Source organism: Caloenas nicobarica, chromosome 1, assembly GCF_036013445.1.
Source record: "Caloenas nicobarica isolate bCalNic1 chromosome 1, bCalNic1.hap1, whole genome shotgun sequence".
NCBI classification, from domain to species: domain Eukaryota; kingdom Metazoa; phylum Chordata; class Aves; order Columbiformes; family Columbidae; genus Caloenas; species Caloenas nicobarica.
In genome coordinates, this window is record NC_088245.1 from 43,938,002 (window position 1) to 43,961,708 (window position 23,707).

At 44.7% G+C, this 23,707-nt stretch overlaps 2 protein-coding genes across 3 annotated transcripts in view; one reads left to right on the forward strand and one right to left on the reverse strand.

The window, feature by feature from the left end:
• Nucleotides 1-6,935, forward strand: ARL1 (ADP ribosylation factor like GTPase 1). Its single transcript, XM_065658380.1, has 6 exons — nt 1-132; nt 2,323-2,460; nt 3,835-3,916; nt 4,892-5,003; nt 5,708-5,886; nt 6,052-6,935. Exons 1-6 carry the CDS (start codon nt 129-131, stop codon nt 6,080-6,082), a joined length of 546 nt encoding a protein of 181 aa, XP_065514452.1. The 5' UTR covers nt 1-128; the 3' UTR covers nt 6,083-6,935.
• The window catches only part of UTP20 (UTP20 small subunit processome component), a 66,591-nt gene continuing 49,818 nt past the window's right edge, over nt 6,935-23,707 (reverse strand). For both annotated transcript variants that reach the window (XM_065658370.1, XM_065658363.1), the window contains 17 exons: nt 23,315-23,481; nt 22,239-22,380; nt 21,838-21,954; nt 20,839-21,009; nt 19,927-20,055; nt 19,266-19,376; nt 18,425-18,504; nt 17,614-17,683; nt 16,374-16,556; nt 15,381-15,512; nt 13,759-13,891; nt 12,377-12,576; nt 11,968-12,039; nt 10,929-11,201; nt 10,141-10,267; nt 8,057-8,202; nt 6,935-7,259 (listed from right to left, as the gene is read on the reverse strand). In XM_065658370.1, the coding sequence (XP_065514442.1) occupies nt 7,104-7,259; nt 8,057-8,202; nt 10,141-10,267; nt 10,929-11,201; nt 11,968-12,039; nt 12,377-12,576; nt 13,759-13,891; nt 15,381-15,512; nt 16,374-16,556; nt 17,614-17,683; nt 18,425-18,504; nt 19,266-19,376; nt 19,927-20,055; nt 20,839-21,009; nt 21,838-21,954; nt 22,239-22,380; nt 23,315-23,481 (2,409 nt within the window). In that variant the 3' untranslated portion in view covers nt 6,935-7,103. The remainder of the gene's footprint in view (nt 7,260-8,056; nt 8,203-10,140; nt 10,268-10,928; nt 11,202-11,967; nt 12,040-12,376; nt 12,577-13,758; nt 13,892-15,380; nt 15,513-16,373; nt 16,557-17,613; nt 17,684-18,424; nt 18,505-19,265; nt 19,377-19,926; nt 20,056-20,838; nt 21,010-21,837; nt 21,955-22,238; nt 22,381-23,314; nt 23,482-23,707) is intronic.

A 23,707-nucleotide genomic window follows, 5' to 3' on the forward strand; every position in this document is an offset into this window, starting at 1 on the left:
TGGAGGAAGCGCCTCGTTTACTCGCCGCGGCGTTCGACGTGGAGCCTGCGGCCGGCGGCGCCTCGGCAGGGCCAGCGGAGCGGAGCGGAGCCGGGCGGGGTGGCCGCGGCGCAGCGTAGCGGCTCGACATGGGTGAGGAGCGGGCGGAGGCCCCGGCGGCCTCAGCGCCGGGCGCGGGCCTCGCGGCAGCGTGGCGGGGGCAGCGGGGCCCGTGGGGTCCCGTCCCCCCGCGGCCTGTGGAGACGGGGAGGGAACGTGGGGCGGCCGGGAGCGGCGCCAGTGGGGCAGCGAACCGGGTCGGTGTTGTGCGAGGCGGCGGGAGGGGAGCGGTCGTGTCCTGACCGCCAGCTCAGCCCGGCGGCTGCGGGGGGAAGGTGAGCGCCGGGCCCGGCCGCTGCCCGCCCGCCCTCAGCCTGAGCTCCGAGCTCGGTCCCTGTCGGCGGGCGGTTCCCGGCCGTTCGTTACCCCCGCGCGATGGCGAATCGTGTGAGCAGCGCAGCAGGAGCCGGCGTGTGGTCAGAGGCCGTGACGGGCTCCTGAGAGCGGGCTGGATTAGACAGGGGCGTAACGGGTTGCTAGGAAGGAATTAATTGTGAGAAGAGGTCATGTTTATAAATAATGTTTATGTTTATAAGTGATGTTTATAAATATATAAAGAGTGAGTGTCACGAGGATGGAGCCAGGCTCTTCTCAGTGACAACCAGTGATAGGACAAGGGGCAATGGGTATAAACTGGAACACAGGAGGTTCCACTTAAATATAAGAAGAAACTTCTTCTCAGTGAGGGTGTCGGAACACTGGAACAGGCTGCCCAGGGAGGTTGTGGATTCTCCTTCTCTGGAGACATTCAAAACCCGCCTGGACGCCTTCCTGTGTAACCTCATCTGGGTGTTCCTGCTCCGGCAGGGGGATTGGACTAGATGATCTTTTGAGGTCCCTTCCAATCCCTAACTTTCTGTAATTCTGTAATGTAGAATAGTAAATAAAGCACAGGGGATACTAAGAGGTCCTAAATCTAGGAGTTAAGTGATCAGCACAAATCTGTCCTATTACAGATGATATTTGAACAGAGTTTAGTGTGGGAAAAGCATAGCAGGATATAGAGAGAGGGAATGAGAGGTGTCTGTCAGTAACTGGCTGAGAGGAAAGAGCTCTATGGATCACATAGCAGCCTTCTCCTTGAAGTGCTTATATTTAAATACCTTTTGCAGCTTAGTTCTGTCGAGGTTATTTGCCTGTCTCACAGTAAACGGTGCTGTGAGCAGCATTATGCAAACTGGCAACAGATGGTCCCTATACTTTGGGTTTGGGTCTGTATTGTGTGTGGCTTCTGTGATGGGATGGGCTTAGAAGAAGTGTAGCAACCTGTTATCAGTTTGAATTCCTTCTTATGCACAAGCTCATTGCTTCCTTCTTTCCCTGGAGAGGCATCACAGATGCTGAGAAAGGCAAACACAGGGAATAATTTTTATCAGAACCCCTTTCAGTAAGATTTTGGTTGCGGATCTTCTCTGTATTTGCCTCTTTACTGATATATTTATCAAATGTGACTCTAGCTTGTTTGGTTTTTACAGGGATTAGGTAGATTTACAAAATTATCATTAGATGTATTTGTTATAAAAATAATTGGAAAAATGTGATTGTTACTGGCTTAGAATACTGGTATTCTTTCTACACTTAAACACCTAGTAGGCACAGATCAGTTATTAGTCTGGCCACAAGTACTCTTGCACACATTTAAAGAATAAATGAGATGTTGGGGCAAGGCACTTTTTTTGTTTTTCAAAAGGGCATTTAAAATGGGCTCCTAGACTTCTCTGTAGCATTAATGTACTTAACAAAGTGCAGCTTCATAGTCTGTAATGGACTGTGATTTAACATGCACCTACTGATTTATACTTCATTTTAAGAAAAGTGGGTGGTCCTGTGGGAGACCATAAACATCAGAAAGAATTATTTCAGGCTTCAGTGTACCCTTGTATAGTCTCTTGGATAAAAAAGATAGAGTCCAATCACAAATAAAAAAGAAGTTGGCTTAGATTTTGGCAAGGAAAAAAAAATCCTAACCACAGTGAGGAAGTTTGATGCTGCAGCAATGTGATTTTGCTGGATTGAGCTACCATAAAATAACAGCATAAAACCAGGAAAATACAATGTGGTTAAGCACACAGACGTCTGGGTGACATCCTGAACTTGTCTGTTTTCACTAGAGAAAAGAAATATCTTGTTGCTCAGTAAGAGATGAGGTTGATCTGTCTGCCTTTCCGTATTCTCCGTATTGCCAGCTGGCACTGAAACGTCTTCCTGTTCTGGTTTTTGTAGGGGGCTTTTTCTCCACCATCTTTTCCAGTTTGTTTGGAACTCGAGAGATGAGGATTCTTATCCTGGGGCTGGACGGAGCAGGAAAAACAACCATTCTCTATAGGTTACAAGTTGGAGAAGTTGTTACCACCATTCCGAGTAAGTGATCAGTCCCTTAGTGAAAATAGTTGATTTGCCGGTAGCTCTGACATATAAACTTTGAGCTGAACTTGCCACATGCTTCCTTCTTAGACAAAAGGACCTTATGTTGTGGGAGCTTTGCACTGTTGTATTTAAGAACTTCCTTGCAGAACAGTATTACAATGTGCTATAGAAGTACTGCATAAAGGAATATATTATGCCGCTCTGCTGAATGCAAAAGGTATTTGACCTTAAGCTTGTTACCATGATTTGGAAGGCTTTTCTTGATAGATAAATGTTCAGTAAATGGTAACTGTTGACTATGTAGGTCTTTTGTTTCCAAAAATATCTAAAATGTGAATTCTAGAGATCATTATTATTGTACAAAAAAAAAAAGTAAATAGCATGGTGTCAGTGAATTGTACCTTTTTAATTTTTTTTTTTTACAAGGATCTTCAGTTCATTATATAAACACTTCTGTTTTAACACAGAGAAGAAGAAATCAGATGGTTTAACTTTATGTTGAAAGTGTAACAAAACTTGGTGTGAGGTCTCATGGGAGTAGATGATGCTTATTTAAAAAAATGTAACTGATTTCACCAATTGTCTTAGCATTAGTGTAGCTGTACCTGCCTATTACAAACACCCAAAAGCGTGTGCCGCAGTGGTCTGGCTTGGATCGCTCTGTGTGACACAAAGGACATGGGACACTTGGCTTTTGAGTCCTTGTTGTGTTTCTTGGGTTCCTCCTGGATGGCCACGATAACCTGACTTTGGTCTGGTATTTTTTACCTTTTAGAAGGCACCAGTTCCCTGTGCCATAAGCCTTTTGCCCTGGCCTTTTGCTTATTGAAATAAGCAATCCTCCATCATTTTTAGGCAGCCTTCATCTATCCCTCACTTTCCAGGTTGTGTTTCGCTGTAACCCTATGGTCATCTTCCAGTTGCCACAGTGTCAAGTCTTCTGCTCAGAAGTTGGTTCTGCTGTGGTCTATGAGAGCGCAGACCAGGTGTTGACACAAAGGACATGTTCCTTAGTGTCTTACGGCTGTCACTTGTGTACTAGGTTATCAAAACAGGCCATTCCTTTACCCTTGCTCTGTTTCTTTTGGTGATTTCAGGCGTATTTCTGTTTGTTTTTAACAACCTTGGCATTTGTTACAAATCTCTGCAACATGTTTACAGTGCGTTGTTATTGTTCAAAGAAAAAAATTGCCACATTATTTTGAGCCATAAATAAATGTTTGTTGGGGTAAGTTCGCAAAGGGCATGAGCTTCATTATGTAGCCACTGAGAATTTTCAGGCCTGAAAATGTTAAACTAAGTGCTGTAATGTTCTTCAGAAAAATAAAGAAAAATCACCAACAGTGAAATTGTTCGACTTTGTTTCAGCCATTGGCTTCAATGTTGAGACAGTGACATACAAGAATCTGAAATTTCAAGTTTGGGACTTGGGAGGACAGACAAGCATAAGGTAATAGATCTCTTGAAATCAAAAGATATAATTGCCTTTCTCTAAAAAGTGCTAGTAAGTTCTTGGAAGTCTCATAGCTGGCACTCCTGAAAACTGCTTCTTTTAAGTTTGAAAAACAGCCCATCGTCAGGAGAGCACTTTCATATGACAGAATTCAGTTAGTAAAACCTGTTTTGGACCACAGATTGGAACAAGTGAATGTCGTTTTCTACTTGTATACAGTTTTGCTTTGAAAAACAGGTTTACTTTAGTAGGTGATTGTGTAGCATTCTGAGAAAGAGGGAAGTGAGTGATGTAAACCCCCAAAATATTTAAATATTGTTAAGGATGCAAAGCTGGGAAGTTGATTTTAGGTGTAAATGATAATTGGTTTTTTAGCCACTTTTACAAGTTTTTTAGTGATCTCTTCAGTACCCCTGAATGATCTTTTTGTGATTCCCTTTTGAAAGGTAGGTAGTAAGGTGCAGTGTAGTTAGTTAATAAGTACGGTGCAGTTAGTAAGGTGCAGGATCCTTCCCATTTTAGTTTCAGTAAGATAATTCTGAAAAAGGTGGTTTATTTTGATCCTTGTTAATTACTTGTCTTATATGAATTAGTCATTCATGATTTCTGTGTTTGTCCTTCTTTGGTGACAGAAGCTATGGCAGAAGCTTGTGTGTTTGAACTTTGCTTCTCTGTCCCTCAGTTACGGACACCTGATGTCCTGCAGGCTGATTGCCAAATAAATCTGTGCCCAGCATTTCGGTCCTTTTCTTGTTTTCAAGCTGCTTTTTTTCCTTTGTGCTATTGAGAGTATTTGTACTGTCTGTTCCTGTTTGTAGCCTCTTGAAGGTATCTGTCTTCTACTTGCTTCCTGGGGCTTTTCACCCCAGAGACAGTTTTTACTTCCTCTGGGTAATCTGGGTTTTATTATCTAGCTAAAAAACATGGCTAGAAGTGCAAATTATATGACTGGAACTTCTCTTCCTTCTGCAGGCCATATTGGCGGTGTTACTATTCAAATACAGATGCAGTCATTTATGTAGTGGACAGCTGCGATCGAGACAGGATTGGCACCTCAAAATCAGAGCTCGTTGCTATGTTAGAGGTAAGAAAACAAGGATGATGATGGTATCAGTAGAATGGAAATTGAGAGATTAAAACTTTTTTTTTTTTTGAGTGAATGTGGAATTTGATTCAGTGAATCAGATGGAGCTCCACTTGTGGAACTTCAGCTCTCAGAAGAAGACTCTGCAATGCTGCTGACTGAAAAACACTAAATACGCTGCCGATATTTCAGTTTTGTGCAGCGTTGTCTGGGCAGGAGGTGAGTTGCATGCAGCCTTTGGGTCATTTGAAAATGTATCTGCCAGCAAGGATGGCTGCTCAGTACTTCAGTGGTGGCAAACTCAGGCCCTGAAGGATTAATGGTAATTAGTATCCTACCATGTTTTGAAGCTGAAGAACATCTATAGAACAGGGTAATATGAGTAAGAGGATAAGTTGAGCAAAACTTTTTTTTGTCCCCCAAATTTCTGCAAGCTTTTTGCTATGCCTTGTTTCATATACCAGCTTGTTTCCTAGCATAAGAGGCATAACCGGCCATGTTTTGAAATTGCTCCTATGTGGTATCATGCTGGAATTGAAAGTAAATAGCATTTGTTCACTGAAGATTTTTCTAAAGAACAGAAGTCAGCAAACTGAAAATCAGTATGAGAGCTGCTGAAGTTTCTTTTCATTCTGTTGGTTTTCTCAGCTTATCAGTGAAAGTGTCTGCAACAACTTGCACGATTACCCTTTTTTTTTTTTTAGGAAGAAGAGTTGAAGAAAGCCATTTTGGTGGTGTTTGCAAATAAGCAGGACATGGAACAGGCCATGACACCCACAGAAATGGCAAATGCACTTGGCTTACCAGCTTTGAAGGACCGAAAATGGCAGATATTCAAAACCTCTGCAACTAAAGGCACAGGGCTTGATGAAGCAATGGAATGGTAAGAGTCTAATTAGAATACTGTCTTTATCTTCTTTTTTTTTTTTGAAGGTTGGATCTGTGAAAAGTCTTGTCTGACAAAAGACAAAAAGTTCCTCTTTCTTCTCAAGTCTCTCAATATAATTGAAATGACTTTTCACTAAATTGACTTAACCCTTTTTCCTAGGTTGGTGGAGGCCCTGAAGAGCAGGCAGTGATACAAAGGTGACCACTGCAAAGAAGTTTCAGGGATATCCAACATCCTCCTTTCTGCAGTCAAGTATTTTCAAGCCACAAATACTTGTAAATAGGACAGATTTGACTCCTGCAATGTGGACACCTCTCCTGAATTGTGAAACTGAACCACGTGAATGTCTGTGTACATTATGATATTCCATTTCTTTCTTTCTGTTTAAAAGATGTACTTATGTTAATTTGTATGAAAGTCTTACTGGCCAGGAAAGCGGGGGGTTTTTTTGTTCCTCCCTGTGCCCCCTCCCTGCACCCTTGACGGTTTCAAGTGGCTACTATATTTGTGCAATTAAAACACTAATAAAATCGAACTGTCAGTTGTATTCATAGGTGTTGCTTGCTGGACGCTGCTTGCTCACAGAAACAAGTCCAACTGCTGCCGGTTCTAACAGACATGTAGCTGAACATTTAAAGAGGTTTCCTTAGTATAGATATGCTGTTAAAATGAGGTACAACAGAGACAAGTATCCTACCTCCAGCTGGTAATGTAGCTTTGGTTTTCTGAAAGGAAAATAAATGTCTTTAATAGCCACCTCCCACCCTGCTGGGCCAGGGCTGTAATTTGAATTCCACCTTGCTGGGGTGTTATTCCTACACTCTCAGCTCAGCCAGAAAGGACAGTTACATTGCTCAGTGTAGGCGCAGAAGCTGAAAGACAAACGAAAGTCAGGAAGCCGATTGTTTTCTCTCTAAGAACTACACTTCACAGGCATGAATGCCATCACCATATAACTACTCATCATGAAAAATGAAGTAAAATTTAATAAAAAAAGATCAGGCGTTCATTCATCTGTACACACTCTAGTAAATATACAGGCTTCGGAAAAAAATGAAAAGCTTTTATTTAAGATCCTAGATGAAAAAAAGCACATTAAAAATACTAATAAATACAATTAAAATATGTGGGTTTTTTTTTTAAAAAAGTAATTAGTTCTTTAGCTTGAAATTACTTTTTATGAATTAATCCTCCAGGAAGGAAAAGCCTTTTCATTCCACCATTGCTAAATCTTTCAGTGCATGACTTCGAGGTCTCTTGGCCTTGTACGCAGGGCGCAGGAATTCTATTTTTCTCTTCCTGGTTTCTGCTTTATTCTTATGTCTCTTCAGCTTCCTCCTTGCAGCAATGTCAGGGTTTGCCACAGTCTAGTGAAAAACAGTACGTTTGTTTAGTTACAACTAACAGCTGTCCCTGTAAACACCAGAGAATCATACAATCATAGAATTGTTTTGGTTGGAAAAGATCTTTAAGGTTATCAAGGCCAACTGTTAACACTGCCAAGTCCACCACTCAACCATGTCCCTAAGAACCTCATCCACACATCTTTTAAACACCTCCAGGGATGGTGACTCAACCACTTCCCTGGGCAGCCTGTTCCAGTGCCTGACAACTCTCTGCATGAAGAGATTTTTCCTAATAGCCAATCTAAACCTCCCCTGGTGATACCTGAGGCTGTTTCACGTGATCCTTTACAGAAAAGACCAACTACAACCAAGACATGCTACAACCTCCTTTCAGGTGGCTGTAGACAGCGATAAGGTCTCCCCTCAGCCTCCTTTTCTCCAGGCTAAACAGCCCCAGTTCCCTCAGCTGCTCCTCATCAGACTTGTGCTCCACACTCCTCACCAGCTTCATTGCCCTCTCTGAACTTGCTCCAGCATCAGGTACTTCCTAAGAAACTGGTGGCTGGTAAGATGACACATGGGTTTTCTTAGGCTCGTCAAAGCTGGGGTTCTTCCTGGCTGCTCTGCCCGGCTTTACCACTGCTCTCCAGAAGCAGGAAAGCATCACTCAGCCAAAACCTCCCCAGAGTCTGTTCTTAGAGGTTCAGAACACTCCCAATTCAGGATGATGTTCTTCCCCAATCTCACCTTCCTGCTCAGCTTTCAGGCCTTTAGAGAAACCCTATTTCTTTTTCCCAGAAGAGAAAGCAGAATCTTACCTGCAGAGCCCTCTGCTTTTTCCTCATCACTCTTTTCTGGTTGGCCTGTTTCTGCACAGCAGAGAAGGCAAGTGAAAAAGCCTCCAGTCCAACTAACTTCTTGAGCAGTTCTATGATTTCTTGGGAAAGGTTCTTCAGTGTTGGATCTAATAAAACAAAAATTAACTTGCTTGATCTTTTCAGCATATGGAATGAAAGCCAAGAGTCCAGTAGGGATTTCTCTTTCTTTACTAAAGACAACTGTACTGATTCATCTTGCCCAATATACTGTAGAGACCAGAGCAACGGTGTTTATGAAATCTGCTGGATCTTCACCAGCTTTCCCAGAGAACCACAAGTGGTGCTTTACACAGGTAAACAACAACAACAACAAGCTTCTGAGAAGCATATTTTTTTTTCCAAAAGGATAATGGCATCCCAGAGGTTATTAAAAGTGGCTCACTGCATAGAGCCACCAGGACTCTTTTGGAATAGGTTTTGTTGAAAATAGAGATGATTTCAGCCTTGTGAATCAGCATCTCTGTCCAGTACGTACAATAAGGCCTGGCTTAAAGCTCAGGATCACTATTTAGTTACAATGTATTAACTATGATCACTGAAAAAAAAAAAAGCCAAAAGATACTAGTGGGAAAAAAAGGCTTACAAAGAGATGCTGAGAGAAAACTGAGAGCAGGACAAATGCTTCCCTCATTTTTCCAACAGATCCCTCTTCCAAGTCCTTCAACAGCCTCCAGAGAAGCTTGTGGAAGCTGCTTGCCTGCACAACACCCTTCAGTGACAAGTTCCCTGGGTCTACACCCCCTATCATATGAAAAACCATCTCTGCAGTTATACTGAAAAATCATTAGAAGGCCCCTGGTTCTTGTGCTGGCAGAGAAAGCAAAAAGTTGATCTTTATCCACTCACAATACTGTCAATCTCTACTGTATCTTTTCCAACTCTTGCTGAACTAAAAAACCCCAAACTGGTAGCCAAGGCAGCTGTTCCTTACCTAGAACACTGTTACTGCCTCCTCCAAGTTTTTTCAGTTCTTTTCTCTCCTTTCTGATATGTGGAGACTGCACACTGAATTTTCATGGCATATACAAACCAAAGATTTAGAGAAATGTAACTCTTTTTTTTGTTTTGCTGTCTGTTCTTTTCTTGACATTGGATTTTGCTTGACTTAAAACATTTTAATGAACTATCTAAACACCAGTGTCTTGCTCTTAAGCTAGGAGTCTCTCATGTTAACCAGGAAGTTGGTTTGGCTTTCCCCCACCAGACATGACTTCTGAAGATCTTTTAAACAAACATCTCCAGGGACAAACAAGTGGTGTTGCTCATTTAGGATCTAGCAGGACAGGGTGACCTGGACTCACTCAGGAGGATGGGAGAAGTTCTGTGCACAGTTTGGTAGGTGCACACCTGCCTGCACACACCACGTGCCACATTCCCCTCACAGGCAGCTCTCTTCCCCTGCCTGCGCAGGTTCCTCTCTTTCGGGCACTGCACACATGCCACGCACTAATGGTCATTTTCTCTATTTCAAAAGAAGCAGCTTGGAGAAAACATCAAGCAACCACCACCAAACTGGCAATTCCAACTCGTACAGCCCCTTGCTCTACAGTAACATGAGCTGCTATAAAATGCACCGGTTTACATTAAAACTGAAACACACTTTTAACCATAGGGCAGGGATCTTCATGCCCCTAAGGCTCAGCAACACTAACAAACAGCCCTGTTCTGGCTTCCTTAACACCCACACTCTGTTCCCCTCCTCAGCAAGGGCTCCCTGAGTCTTGCCACGAGTCCACCCTTGATTACTACACTTCTTCTACTACATCACACACTCAAGCTTTACTCACTTGCATGTAGGAGCCTGCCTAACTTTAGTCCAGTCTTTTTCCTTTTCAACATGTAGATTTGTGTGCTAGCTGTCAAACACACTCCCCCTTCCCTGGCATTGTAGACAGACTGCAAGTAGGTGAGATTCACCAATTATGGTATCTGCACCTCAGCAGACAAAAGGAATGACAGGCGGTCTTTGTGCCGAGGCAGAGCTCTGACACTCTCCGCTAGTCTTCGTGAGGGGAATCACTTACCTTGCTCTGCATAGGTGCTGTTCAGCTCCCTGTACAGAGGGGTGAGAATTGTCGGGAGGTAGGGCTTGATCCTGTCTTTCCCCAGATCCACCGAGATTGCTCCCAGGAACTTAAAGATGCAGCTTCTCTGAAAATGAGTGTGTGGGACATGAAGTAAGGAAGGCTGGAAGGAAACTGCCTAACTGAACTGCTACAAGAGGGCTATGCACCACTGTTTGCCCTACAAGGTGTTGTTTCAGGCACCCGAGTCAGAAACTCACTGCTGTTATAAGGTCTAACTGCAGCCAAATACAGCCGTTAGATGAGACACAACCCCAAGGGATCTGTAAACCTGTGAGCTGTGACTTCACTGGGTTGGCAGCTGTCACTGCTTTGAAAAACAGCTTTGTTCTCACTGTCCTGTACTGAGGCAGCTGAAGCTCAACCTCATAACTCTGCACCACAGAGAACCACAGTGCTTTTCCTGATGGTTTCCCACACCCTCCCCTTCTCCTGGCAAGTAACTCCATGCCGCTATTCCCCCAACCTGTGCATTCAAAGGCAGTGCTGTCCCCTTCAGTGTGGTGTCTATGGCCTTCCCACCCTTCCACCACCACACACGAGGGCTGGAAGCATCAGCAAGGAGAAGCAGACTAGCACAAGCCTTTCCTGAGAATCCTCTTTGGCACCTACCAACCCTCATTTCAGCACCCTCTTCAGCCAGTCCCCTAGAAGCAAAGAGCCAGAGCAACACTCTACTGTAAAAGTGCCCACCAGATCAAAAGCAGCTGGTCTAACCCTGTTCTTACCTTCAGAGGGACCTTAGGGGAATATGCTGCTTCTCGCTTTGCCATGAGAGAGAGCTTCTTCATCAGCCACAGCAACGTGGCTGGCTGGCCTTTCTCTTCTGTGTCCTCTTTTCCTCCCGCTCCTTCAGCAGAAATGTCTTTCTCTTCCTCAACTTCTGAGGTCTCCTGCTCTTCCCCTTCACAGCTGAGCTTTCCTTCAGCCTCTTTACTTTCTTCTGAGGCAGGGGCTAACAAGTAAACAACTTTGGCCACAAAAAGCAAATTCTTTATAACCTGAAATGTGAAAACAGAGTAGTCAGTCACTGAGGGTTGTCAGCACCAGGGCATGTAAAAGCCAAGACTAGATCTGAAAGAGGAACGTGCTAACCCAAGAGGCTGTAACGGCTTCACTCACTGCCATGTGAGCCATGAGACAGAGCATGTTGCTCCTAACACAAAGGCCCACCTCAGTATCTTCCTGCAGTCTGGGAGCATGAATTGCTGTGCCTTTTGGACCCCAGCAGTTCCTGAGGCAGGGCCGCTCCTTTTGTCTTCTCCACCTCTGGTACCCCCTGGCTCTCTACTAGGGAATTTCTAACCAGGTTCACTGTAAAGTCAGACCTTCAAGCAACAGCATAAAGCTGGACTAAAGGCTCTCAGCAAATGGCCAAGGCTCCAGTGCAGCTGCAGGTAACCAGCACCTGAGATCTGGATCCCTGCTCCAGGATGGGGTTGCCCAATCTGCTCCAGTCTGGGCTGCAGAGCCAGACTCTCCCTCACAGACAGGACCCCCGTCCTGGCTTGCACGGTGCCTCCCATTTCTGTCCCTGCCACCCCTCAGCCCTTCCAGCAGGCTGACACCACAGGGGGGGCTTTTCTGGGCCCCTCTGAGACACCCACCTGCTCAGATGCTCTCAGCACAGGGCAGCTGGCCCTGCACTGTGTGTCTGCCCTGAGCCACCAGCAGCATCACTGTCTTAACAGGGACGTTAACACCCCCACTATGGGCCAGAGCCTGCTCTGTGCCCTCCTGCAACCCCAGACCTGCTCCTGCTCTTACCTGCTCTCCCAGAGACACATCCAGGAACTTGGACTGCAGCTGATGGCAGAAAGCAAATGCAAGTTCCTTCATCTGGTGAGAGGAAAAAAGAGAAGTAAAATACTCCATGAAAAGAAGCCAATAGCAGAAACTCAAAGCAGTGTTTTGCAGACACCCAAACTCCCAGGGAAGGCCAAGGTATTGGCTCAGCAAAACTTCTGCCTGCATCTTGCAGCCTAGAGGGGAATCTTTGTGCTGCTGAGAATAAGACTCCAGAGAAACCCCCTCCCAGTAGCAGAGACACTGCCTCAAATGCTTTAAATGATCAGGATTAGGCAGCAGAGGAGCAACCAAAAGAGAAATGTGCATGCCAAACCATAATACTATTTTTATGTCCCAGTCAGGGAAGTAGTAGCACAGACATCACTACCTTTTTGTCCAGTTCAGCAGTCAAGATGACTGTGGATGCAGAGAGCTCTGCTGATGCCTTTTTCCTCTTCCCTGCCTTTCTTTTCCTCCACTTGTTGACAAGATCTTCTGGCTTGTTAGATGCAAACAACAGGCCAAAGATCTCAGTAGCTGTCAGCCAGACCCAGCTGTGAGGATACCACAGGTGAGACTGGACATGACCTGGGGGAAAGAAAACCTCTTTCAGCACAGGAGCTGGTCCAGCGAGAGCAGAAAAAGAACCAGGTACCTTGAAGAATTACCGCAGCACATGCTACAATAAAAAGGTGAAGGAAATAAACTGTGCTCGTCTGCTCAGAACATAACCAAAGACTTCCTAGCAACTCTTATCCAGCCAAAGCAGAGAGCGGCAAAAAGCTACAGGTAGCCGAATGTCCCCACTGACCAGGCATCCTTGAATGCACCCACAGCATTTCCAAACACCCAAAGATGAGGTCATTGCTGGAAAGTGATGGCGACTGGGCAAGAAAAGTGGGCACGGCAAAAAAAGGCACTTGCTCTGATACTGGCTGACATGTCATGTTTCTGCAGTAACTATGGTCCCCTCAGGGACTCAGTGCCACAGCTCGTCTGCCCGTGATGTCTGGGGACCAGCTGCTGTGAGACTCGGGTGAGCTGGTCCTGCTGCAGATGGTCAGATCGAACTCCTGGGTGGAGGCTGAGGATGCTTCAGAGAAGAGACGGAGTTGCCCTCTTGCCTCACCTCTGTCCAAACTGCACACCACCAAGCAGCTGAGGCTTTACAAGGGTTCTCTCCTGTCTCACCGAAGGCACCTGGCAGGCAGAACTCTCTGGAGACAGTAACCAGCCAGAACCAGGCCTTCTGATAGCAGCAAATCAGGCAATTAAAAACAAGGCAACAAAATGCCAATAAGCCAGCCAACATTGTATGGTCTGTCTCACAGGGAAACTGCTTGAATCAAATAACCCCCAGGCCTTAACATTCTGGCAGATGCAAAGTATTTACAGTGCTACTACCACGTGTCATCGCTTGTTGGCTGGTATGTATGATCTCATCAAGAAAATCTCATCTTCCCAAGAGAACCAAACAATTTCATCCAAGAGGATGTAATTATGGTAGAACGCACAATAGTTTGCAACTACTTGCTCTTGGGATAATAGAAAATACTTCCCAGCAACTGAGGGTGTCTTGTTTTCATCAACCACATAACTCTTTCCATTAACATCTTCTCTTTCACTGCCCAGTACCTGCCATGTATTAGCATTTTGCAGAATGCAAACCTTGTACAACCAAGTTCAGTTGTTTATAGTAGGGTGTGAAAAAGCATGTGGCACACAAAGAATCTTCCTTGCAACACAGTCATAATAATTCTTGATACTTACCCCAGATATTGCTCACAAGAGCACTGTTCTTGGTTAACTGAATGAAGTTGCACTCTGTGATTAGCTTTTTTACCAGAACAAGAAAGCTGAATAGCAGTCTGTCTGCAGCCTTCTCCTCCTCCTCTTCAGTTATCTAATAAAAGCAGCAAGAAAGATGCTCATGAGAACCTGAAGACAGAGCTTGTTTACACTACTAGATAAATTTGAGATCAACCCTGCAAAGAAACGGAAGACTGACTTGTACCCAGTTCCCAAAACAGACAGACAAGAAGCAGCTCCGCTAAAGCATTTCCTCTGGAGACTGAACCTCTGCAAGAGATTGTTATTAGAATCATTCTTCTTGTTTTTTATACAGATGTTACCATAACAAACCGTTAGTTTTCTAGATGCAAGAAATTACACACAATGTATATCATTAATGTCTATACACGTATTTGTGCAGATTAGGTTTTAATTCTTAGAGCCACGATGAGTGCAGATTTGCCTGTGTCACCTGGGAAGCCCCAAGTTGTTATAACACTCTGTGCACTGTGTCTTACCAAATCATCTTCAGGTCCTCACCCTGCCTGCAAACAGCAGGTGGTTTGATACAATTAGTCAGTGCTTTACCTACATGTCACAGCAAGGGGGTGATTACACTGAATTTCTCCTCACTGCAGGTATTTTATTTTCATCTCTCACCAATTTATATACCCTGAGGTTCTTCTCTCTTGTTCAGCATGTTGCACATTAGAAACATACGTGGTCACTCCCCAGGTGCAGTGACTGGGATCCCTTTGGGATTACCACATGCCAAGCAGAATCTGAGGCAGCCTTGTTATTCTGAGTTAATCATGTGCACTGAAAAGATCTTCCATAAAACAAAACTGTGGTCTGAAGTACAGGAAGGGAACACCTTTGAAAGTGAAAGCTGCAGATAACACTGAACAAAGCAGACAGTCACCAGCGACGCACTCTGGGGCTTCCACGCTTGCACAAATCTCTGCAGCTGGCAGACACGTTTCCCAGTTAAACCAATGTTGTCAGTGTGATCGTCAGGCTGTTTTCCAACTAAAGAGATTCTAGCCCATCCCAGTGCTACCTGTGCACCCTGCCATTCTTTCTGATGGTGGTTTTTATAGCTCCACTTTAAACAAAAACCAGAAGTCCCTCCTCCTCTCCTGCCACTGCAGGAAAGACCAGAAGCAGGGAAAGCTACTTCAACATACATCCTGCCACACAATGTCAACTCACCAAGTCATACAGGTAAAAAACAAATGCCTGAGACTCAAGGGCTGTCTCAAGGACCCCTTCCACCTACAGAGATCTTGACGGAAACTGGGGCAAGGAGCAATATGTCTGCTGGTTATACAGTATGGCTGCAAGTTCAGGCCAGGTGGCTTTGCAAAGTTCCTTTGCCCCCTGTGCTGTGACACATGACCTCAAATTTGGGCTTACAGACAAAAAATGTGGTTCTAGGTCAGTGAGGTCCCCTTCAGAACAAATGTGTATTTTACGCATTTCCTTGGTCCCAAACAGTAGGTCCAGCTGCTAAACATCTCCTACAATTCTTCCCTTCTTCAATTTTGTTAATTCTCTTAATTCTCTTTCCCCAAGCCTCATACATGGGAAAAATTACTTACGTGTTCAAATTTCACTGGGTTGATTTCTTTTTCAATCAAGGTGAGGACAGCTTCAAGCCGCCGTTCGAACATTACTCCCTCCACTTCAACAAACAAACCACATGCCTGGGCAGCCAACCTCCTGTGTGAGCTCTGCCAACAGAAAGAATAACACCCCTTGTTACTTCTTGATAATCAAATCTTGCAGCTCCCATGTGCAGGAGCTTGTAGCAACCCTTACTTTTGCCTGTAGCAACAGCATTTTAAGACAGGCTGGTTTTCAGAGTACTGTTGAAAAAGGAGTTGCTGGCAGCTAGGGACAAAAGCATCTGGCAGCACAAGTTATCCTCAGAAACACACCCTAAAACTGAATGTTAAAAGGTATTTTCCAGCCCAGGTAACAGCTGCAATGCTCCGGGAGCTACTCTGCACTCTTTGATTCTTCACAGCACAACAGACATCTCGCAGCTATAAACCAGAACTCAACATACTAGAGATGAAAAGGATGAAGTGCTGAAGAACACCTACTCCTCTTGTGTAGCGAAACAGAAGCCAAGTGCAGTTGTAGAATAACTAAACGCCCAGGCACCCAGATCAAAATAGGAGACATGTAAGACTAGGTTTGCATGAAACAAGTCTGAGCTAAGGGCAGCACAAAAAGCCAATTATTGGGACCAGAAGAGTTTTAAGGAATTTGCTCAAACCTTTAATCTGAGCAAAGACTACACTTGGTGAAATACTTGACCCAGAAGAGAAACTGTTAGAAAGTAGCACCATGCAGCTGGGAAGTCTGTAGATTGACCTACATCAGCAGCAGTTCCATACATTTGTGCAGCTATACAAAGCTATATAATTTCTTCCTCTTCTTACTAGCAACAGCTATGGTGCTGAGTACAGCATTTAACTGAATCGACCAATCCACTTGACCTGGTATTAGTAATCTCTCAATTGCCTTAGCCTTACTTGGCCCTCAAACAAAGTCCAGACCTGGTCAGTGAAAAGACCACAGAATACCTTCTTGCTGGGAAACCACTCTGTGACCAGCGAAAACATCAGATCCTGCTTTTCACTGCTTATCTTACTGAGGAGAGATTTACACGTCAAAGCCGCCATCTTTTTGCATTTGGCAGAGTCATCATTTATCATCATCATACAAAGGGAGAGAAAAAACAGCCCGCAGTATTTGTGGAGTAGATCCTAGAAAGAAACAACCATTAGTCAACTGCACATCCCCAAGGAGCTTTTGGCATTTAAAGGGGAAAAGAGGGGGATTTGTTGCACCACATAGAGGAACGTCAGCCCTGAGAGGGGTCCACATCAAGGCAGGTGAACTGAAACAAGGGGGTGACCAGTTGTTGTTGTAGTACACGAGGAGTGTTCAGTAGCCCCAGCCCTGCTCTGCCTCTGACTTACAGAATCATACAATGTTGTGAGTTGGAAGGGACCCACAAGGATCATCGAGTCCAACTCCTGTCCCTGCATATGACAACCCCACAGTTCACACCATGTGTCTGAGGGAGTTGTCCAGTCTCTTCTTGAACACTGTCAGGCTTGGGGCTGTGACACCTCCCTGGGGAGCCTGTTCCAGTGCTGCACCACCCTCTGAGGGAAGAACCTTTTCCTAATGTCCAACCTGAACCTCCCCTGGCACATCTTCCTGACACTCCCTCAGGTTCTGTCATTGGTCACTAAAGACAAGACTTCGGGAGCATCAAACCTTGAAGGGTGTTTTCATGCCCAGCTCCCACTGAAACAGGCTTAAGTCCGTCAGCACTGCAGCAGTCAGTCCAAAGGTCCTTCTCTCAGAGACAGCAGCTCTTTGCTGATTTACAGAGTTGCCAGGAGCCAAGCTGAGATACTAAATCTAATCAGGCAGTGGTGAACCACAGTTTACTGTGCAGAATTTCTCTTCCTTCCTTCCAACGTCTTGCTTGGCTGCACTTCTCTTAGTCTCCTGAATGCTCAGTCAAGCTCCAGCTGCAGAGCTTCAAGGCAGCTTAGAATTTTGTGTATGTTATCCTGCACAGATGCACAGTTATTTTTTCCGCTTTCATTTCGATCCACCCTTCTCCAAGTCAGGCCAACAAAACAGATATCGTACATCACACACCAGTTCAGTCAATAATATTTCTCATGAATCCTGAAAAACCCCCACAATGAGAAAACTCTAGACTTCACTTGCTATTCTGAAAATGCTGCTACTGCAATCTGCAGTAACTGCTTGAGACTTGGAACACCAAGGGGTGCTCGTTACCTGTGGGAACATGTCGAGGAGGTACGCGATCATCTCCAGCGCAGATTCCCTTCCAGTTTCATACTCATACCTGTGAGGAAATGATTAACAGTTAAGGCTGGGTTAATACACTAGAAAGTTGCTAACAATTTACAAAACCAGTCAATGCCAGAAACATACAATGGCAGGGATCTTTCTACAACAGCTACCAGCCCTGGTCTGGTACTTAGGAGAAGAGAAGCAGCGGGCCCATCACCTCCACCTCTCAGAGAACAGGCACAGGGAGACAAACAGGCAAAAAACAGCCCCAGTCAACTTGAGTCAGCACAGCCACACTGTGCTACAGTGCTGGGGAACATGGTAAACAAGTGTCACCTTGAGCAAGAGAGGGGACATGCTCAGAAGGAGGTTTCAGGCACACCGCTCCTGCTGAAATGCTGCAGTTGATCTCAACTGTGCCTGCAGCTGCAGGTGAGACCATTGCCATGGGACAGGAGTCATATAAATGCACCTTGTTGTATTCTTTCTGGTTTTCCAGTTAGCCTGGTTCACAACGAGTGTAGCTGGTTAACCACTAAGCAAACAACAGAACCTTTGCTTACAAAGAGATAAATAACAACAAAACCAGCTGTAAAACAGAGAAGAGAAAAAAGACTTGCTTTATCAAACAGCCCGTCTCTGAATAAAGGAAGTGTTTTAGAGGTAGGAAAATCAAGACTTCAGCCACATCCTCTGATCCTCATAAACCGCCCTTTGACACACAAGATGGCCACTAAAGTCATATTTAAGCAAAAAAGTTCTGTTCTAACCGATGTCAGGAATATAAACTCACTCCAGTTGTGCGAGTATGAAATCCAAATTGGGTTTCAGCTTGTCACCAAGGGGGTAGTCCAGAATATATTTTAAGTAAATCTAGAAAGAAAAAAACCCCAACAACACAGAGAGGAGTTACATGAAACACTCAAGAAAGCTTGTAAAAAGGTTATGAATAAAATTAAGTGATGGAGCAGCAAGTTTACGAGAACCAGCCTTCTCATCCCAATCCTATTACACAAGGGGCCAACAACTGCTCCCAAGCTCTGTGCCTGGAACAAGATCTGCAGGTGCTGGACAACTGCCAGATCAGCCTTTAGAATATTACCGTGATTTGTGCAGGTTTCTGTTAAGAGAGATCATGCAACCTGCAAAATTCATCCTGTAACTGTGGACATGCACTATTTTGTTACGCACAGCTCCTGCTGAATCTGTATCCCAGTGCTTGAAACAAAGCAAACAATCCTGCCATTTGGTTGCTTTTAGCTTGGAAAGAATGAGGAAGTAGTGGGAAGGAATCCTGGATTTGTGGAAATTTCTGCTGGGATTCAGAAAAGGGCAAGGCTCTTAAGTTACATGAGCCTAAAATCCTCTGAAGGAGGAACCATGCCACTGTTACCGAGCAGGTCTCTGAAGGTACGGCATGGCAGGCAGTCTGTGATTCTGCTGTGCGCCAGGCACGAGAACTAATCCCAGCCAGATAACAAGGGGAACAAGGATTATTAAGAAGGGGAAATGGGGTTAGGGATTCAGCAGGGCTAAGGCACAAGTCCGTGAAAGGTGAGATGGCCACACTGAGCCCTCTAGGCTGTCAGAGAGCTTTAAGTGAAGTAAGATGAGAGACTTTTCATTCCACCCACCTGCCTGCACTGGACTCGCACCGGCTCACTCTGACCCGTGATGGCCAGCTGGGCAACCTTCTGCAGCACGTCATCAATTTCAGGGACAATCAGTTTCCTGGATAAAATAGCCTAAAAATGCAGAAAGCACAGCTGCAGTTATGTCGTTTTGCTTTCACCATGTGAGATGCAGTACTATAACCTGGGACTACACTGGTCTCAGGTGGTACATTAACAATGACCTTTTCACCTGTTCAAACATAGCCAGAGCAACTTAAAAAAAACCAAATAACAAAACAAATCAACAACAAAACAAACAAACAAGCAACAAAACCCAGAAACAAACAAAAAAAAGGGGTGGCTTACAAATCCATTTCTATTTCTTTTGAATGACAGAATACCTGGTCTAATGATTAGGGATGTTGATTCTTCAGCAAAAACATCCTCAGATTCAAATACATCCTCATGTGCATGTGTATAAAACAACCTCCCGAACAATTTTAAAGAGTCACTACAAGTCAAACAGGAGAGCTTTGCTGCTTTTCCCCCACCTATAACAGAGAGCCTTAACAGCATTCTGTGGCCTGTTCCTGATGTGAGATTGTACAGCCTTCCACCAGGCGGCAGAATCACCACCATTCCAGTGGCTCACAGAATCCATATGCCCGTGTCACAGGAATACCTTGAGAAGGCCAAAGGCAGTGGCTTGGCGTGATGAATCATAAATGTCCTCTTCAGCAAAGCCAAGCAACACTTGGAGCTGTTTGCTTGTTATCTGGCTCTTTGCGTTCTTGACAAGTATTGTTACACACTACAAAATAAAATTGCACATTGTTCGTACACATGGAGTGCCATAAAATACAAGCCCACACAAAAGCCTGACTCTGTTTATACCACTTAGGTTTGAAAAGACAAACTGCTACTCTGAAACATGCAGCTAACACTGCTCTCACCACATTCTGCTTTCAGTTGGCAATTTTGAGCACAAACAAATACACAAATTCAGACTGGTCCTTGAAATGAGTGGGGATGCTCACAGACATGACTCATGATACAGAAACGCAGCCAGGAAGAGGTAAAAATGCTTCTGGCACTGGCATTCCACATGAGTTACTCTAACTTTCCCTTATGATTATGAAGCTTAATTAATCCAGCAATGTGTTTAGAAGACAGCTACAGAAAGACACTGCACACTGTAAGTGCAGTTATTGCTACTATTAATTGCCCCCTTCCCTTGTCTTACTCCAGCTGCCAGGGTTTACTCCAATTAAACATGTTATTATAAAAGCAAGCTATCCAAGTACAAAACCGATGCCTCTCAAAAGACAGGGTGATAACATGATACTATTATAAGGAAGAAAGAAAGCAAATATGCTTCTATAAAAACACTTCTTCAGATCCAAGCTGTGCATTTATTGGGGGTAACTTAAGTTTGCACCTGGGAAAGAATCAACAAGGCCACATTTCCCTCACTACATTGTGATCTCCAGACTGCCTCTCCAAGGACAGCTGCAGAAGAGATCTGCAGTTGGAAGGGTCTCATTCTACAAAGGTAATCCTAAAGTAGGAAAGAGCAGAGCTGGGTCTGACTTACTTTGAAACAGCTCACAACCAGGTGGAAATTCTGGCCTTTGGCTATTCCTGTCTTGGCAAATTCTTTCAGCAAGAGGAAAAGCTGCTTGATCAGTGGCTCCAGATTTGTACTGATAGAAGGCAAAGGGAACTTTAAAATCCATACCAAGGACTGCAGAGCACCAGTTATCACCTGTAAGAAAGAGCCAAAGGACAGCAAGTGGGTACAGTGACACTGAGAGAACACTTTCCTCACTCTCTTACAGACATGGTCAGGCCATCTGCAACTGTGGTAAAAGCCAACTAGCTAACAAAATCAATCTCTTTCAAACCATTCATGTAATGGCAATGCAAAGGGTTTCGCAGCTCTAAAAGCACTATCTGCCACTCCCCAACTCTCTAACTTTGATTTTACTAGGTAAAAACATTAACACAGTGCCAATTCAGCAAGATGACAGGAACTCTTTCTGAAGCCGAGATGCCTTCAAGGCACAGAAGCAGCTCTGCCGAGAACCCAGGTCACCTGAAAGCCCTCCCCCAGATATCTGATAGTGTATGAGGCATGCCTTCCATTCCCAGGAAACTCAAGGTTTAACAGCTTCCCTCCTAGGCTCACTCCAATGCAAAGCTGCCCAAAAAGGAGGCTGCTGGTAATAATGACATTAGAGTTGGATCAAAACAAACCACAGTTGTGATGACACTGCTCCCAGCAGCCATAGGACCTCATGAACCTCCTCATAGATAGCCTAGAAAGTCTTTGTATCAACATGCTCCAAGAGAACTTGTCCATACTTGAACCTGCAGCACATGGGGCAGAGCATTAAGCCCTCCAACAGCCACAATCCTTCCTCCCGCTTGGGACATCATGTCCTCAAACAACCTAATTGCACACCTATGAAATCAGGTTTGAACACTGGATGGCTTTCTCTTCTTTTGCAGATCAACTGCCAGATGATATTTGTGGGTAGGACCCTTCTTAGTAGAACAGACAGAACAGACAGACTCCAGCTCAGAGCTGTACCTTGACATCCATAGATTTCAGGCAGTCTATAAGCAGCTGAACAAAAGGATCCAACATTTCCAAAGCATGTTCCTCAGAAGAATTTACTTTGGACCTCTTCAGGCTCATGTGCAGAAGCTGGCGTAGAAAACACAGGACACTCATCTCAATGTCAGGCAAGGACTCAAATAAGTCAAGGAAGGTCCCACATTGTTTCAGATTATAGTAAAATTTATGCCATAGCCCATTCAAATATCTGCAACAGGCTGAGCACTTTTTACAGTTCTCTAAGAGGCATCCTTGGAGTTACATGCAAAATAAAATTAAGGCTAGGGACTCTGTTGTAAGTACAATATATCCAAAATACCATACTCTTAACAAAAATTTTGATTGCAAAGCTTGGTATCTGAGGAGATCCTTACCCGAAGTCCTGAATCAACCAAGATGTATGTGTTAGTCCTGCTGCTGACACATGCCTTCTGGCCTCCTCTCGTGGGAGTGGGCTGGAGCAGCAGGCAGCTCTCTGGTTGCAGCCGAGGATCTGGAGGAGGTGCAACTTTTTTTCTGAAAAGCAGGGTATGGCAAAGGAGGATACTCAGATTTCAACCCTCTCCCAAACAAGCTTGCTGTTGGGAGTGAAGAGACCTGGACTGAGCTCAGCTGCTCCCCACACAGCAAGCAAAAGCAAGTCACAGCCAGAGCACAACGAAATAAAGACAACTTGAGAGCAGCATTACAGATGGGGCTCTCAGACTGGAGAACAATATCACTATTATGAAGATAACAAATGCACACTTATCTGCATAACATTCCCTCTTTTTTCTTCTCAGTGGGCAGATCAACCTTGGTAGTTCCTTCAAGCAAATTACGTCCTGCCACTGCCCACTGCACTTCATTTACAGATACATACTTGAATTTCTGATGGCTTATGAAACTACTCCAGGAAGTCTGCAGACAGCTGTCAGATCCTAGAACAAGTCAGCCTACCTAACATAGGAGATGCAAGACATCCAGGCCCAGCTCTGAGCAGTGACACCACCAGATGGAGAGGAAACCTGATGTTTCTCCCTGGCTTCTGCACTAAAGTGATAAAGTGACAGCCCACAGTCTCTCTTGTTCCTGACCCCATGAAAACATCCAGGATCCCAAACACATCTTACATGGCAGTTAGTAGCTTGCTTCTAAACACTGCCCGTTGTCCATTCATCCAAACACTAAAATGCACATACCAGCTTACCAGATGGTGAAAAAGCCTTACTGAAGGCCCTGAGCACTTGCAAGAGTAGATTCACATGAATTCTCTAAGTGCTCACTCCCATTTCCAAACTTTCTTTTTGCCCTCTGACTGCCCAAATAATTCACTTACATTGAAAGCAAAAGGCAAATGAAAGCAAAGGAACCTCTCATACATTTGATTGGTTGGTTTTGAGAGCTGCCATTTCTGGAAACAAACCTCCCAATCGATTACAGACTGTCTGGATAACACCCTGGAACTCACTTGGCCTTCTCAGTGAGCAGAGGCAAGTTTTCACTGATAAGACCATGACTGAGGAGGAGGAGGGATTCTGCATTCATGTCAGAATTGAAGATCAGCCCTGCCATGATGTGACGCAGCGCCTCATGCACCTTCCGGACTATCTTCAGGCTTGTGGTGCTCTCCAGAACCTGCAAAAGCACAACCATGAGAGCCAGGAGGGCAACGATCTGCTATCTGTATTCAGAAATCATGGGAAAAGCCAGAGCAATTCCTCCTTCATCACATAGTGCTGCAAGTCCCCAGCTCCCTACGTGAACAGCATCACATTGCCTCAGCTCTGCCCCAGTGTCCCTCCCTTTCTCTCCAGCCAGTTCATGTATTGCCACCAGGACACTCTGGAGCTCATGAGCAAAC

Excerpts from the sequence above, each read along its gene's own strand:
- ARL1 (XM_065658380.1), top strand. Across the intron at positions 5,004-5,707 it reads AGCTCGTTGCTATGTTAGAG|GAAGAAGAGTTGAAGAAAGC; the intron begins GTAAGAAAACAA and ends TTTTTTTTTTAG. Across the intron at positions 5,887-6,051 it reads CTTGATGAAGCAATGGAATG|GTTGGTGGAGGCCCTGAAGA; the intron begins GTAAGAGTCTAA and ends CCTTTTTCCTAG.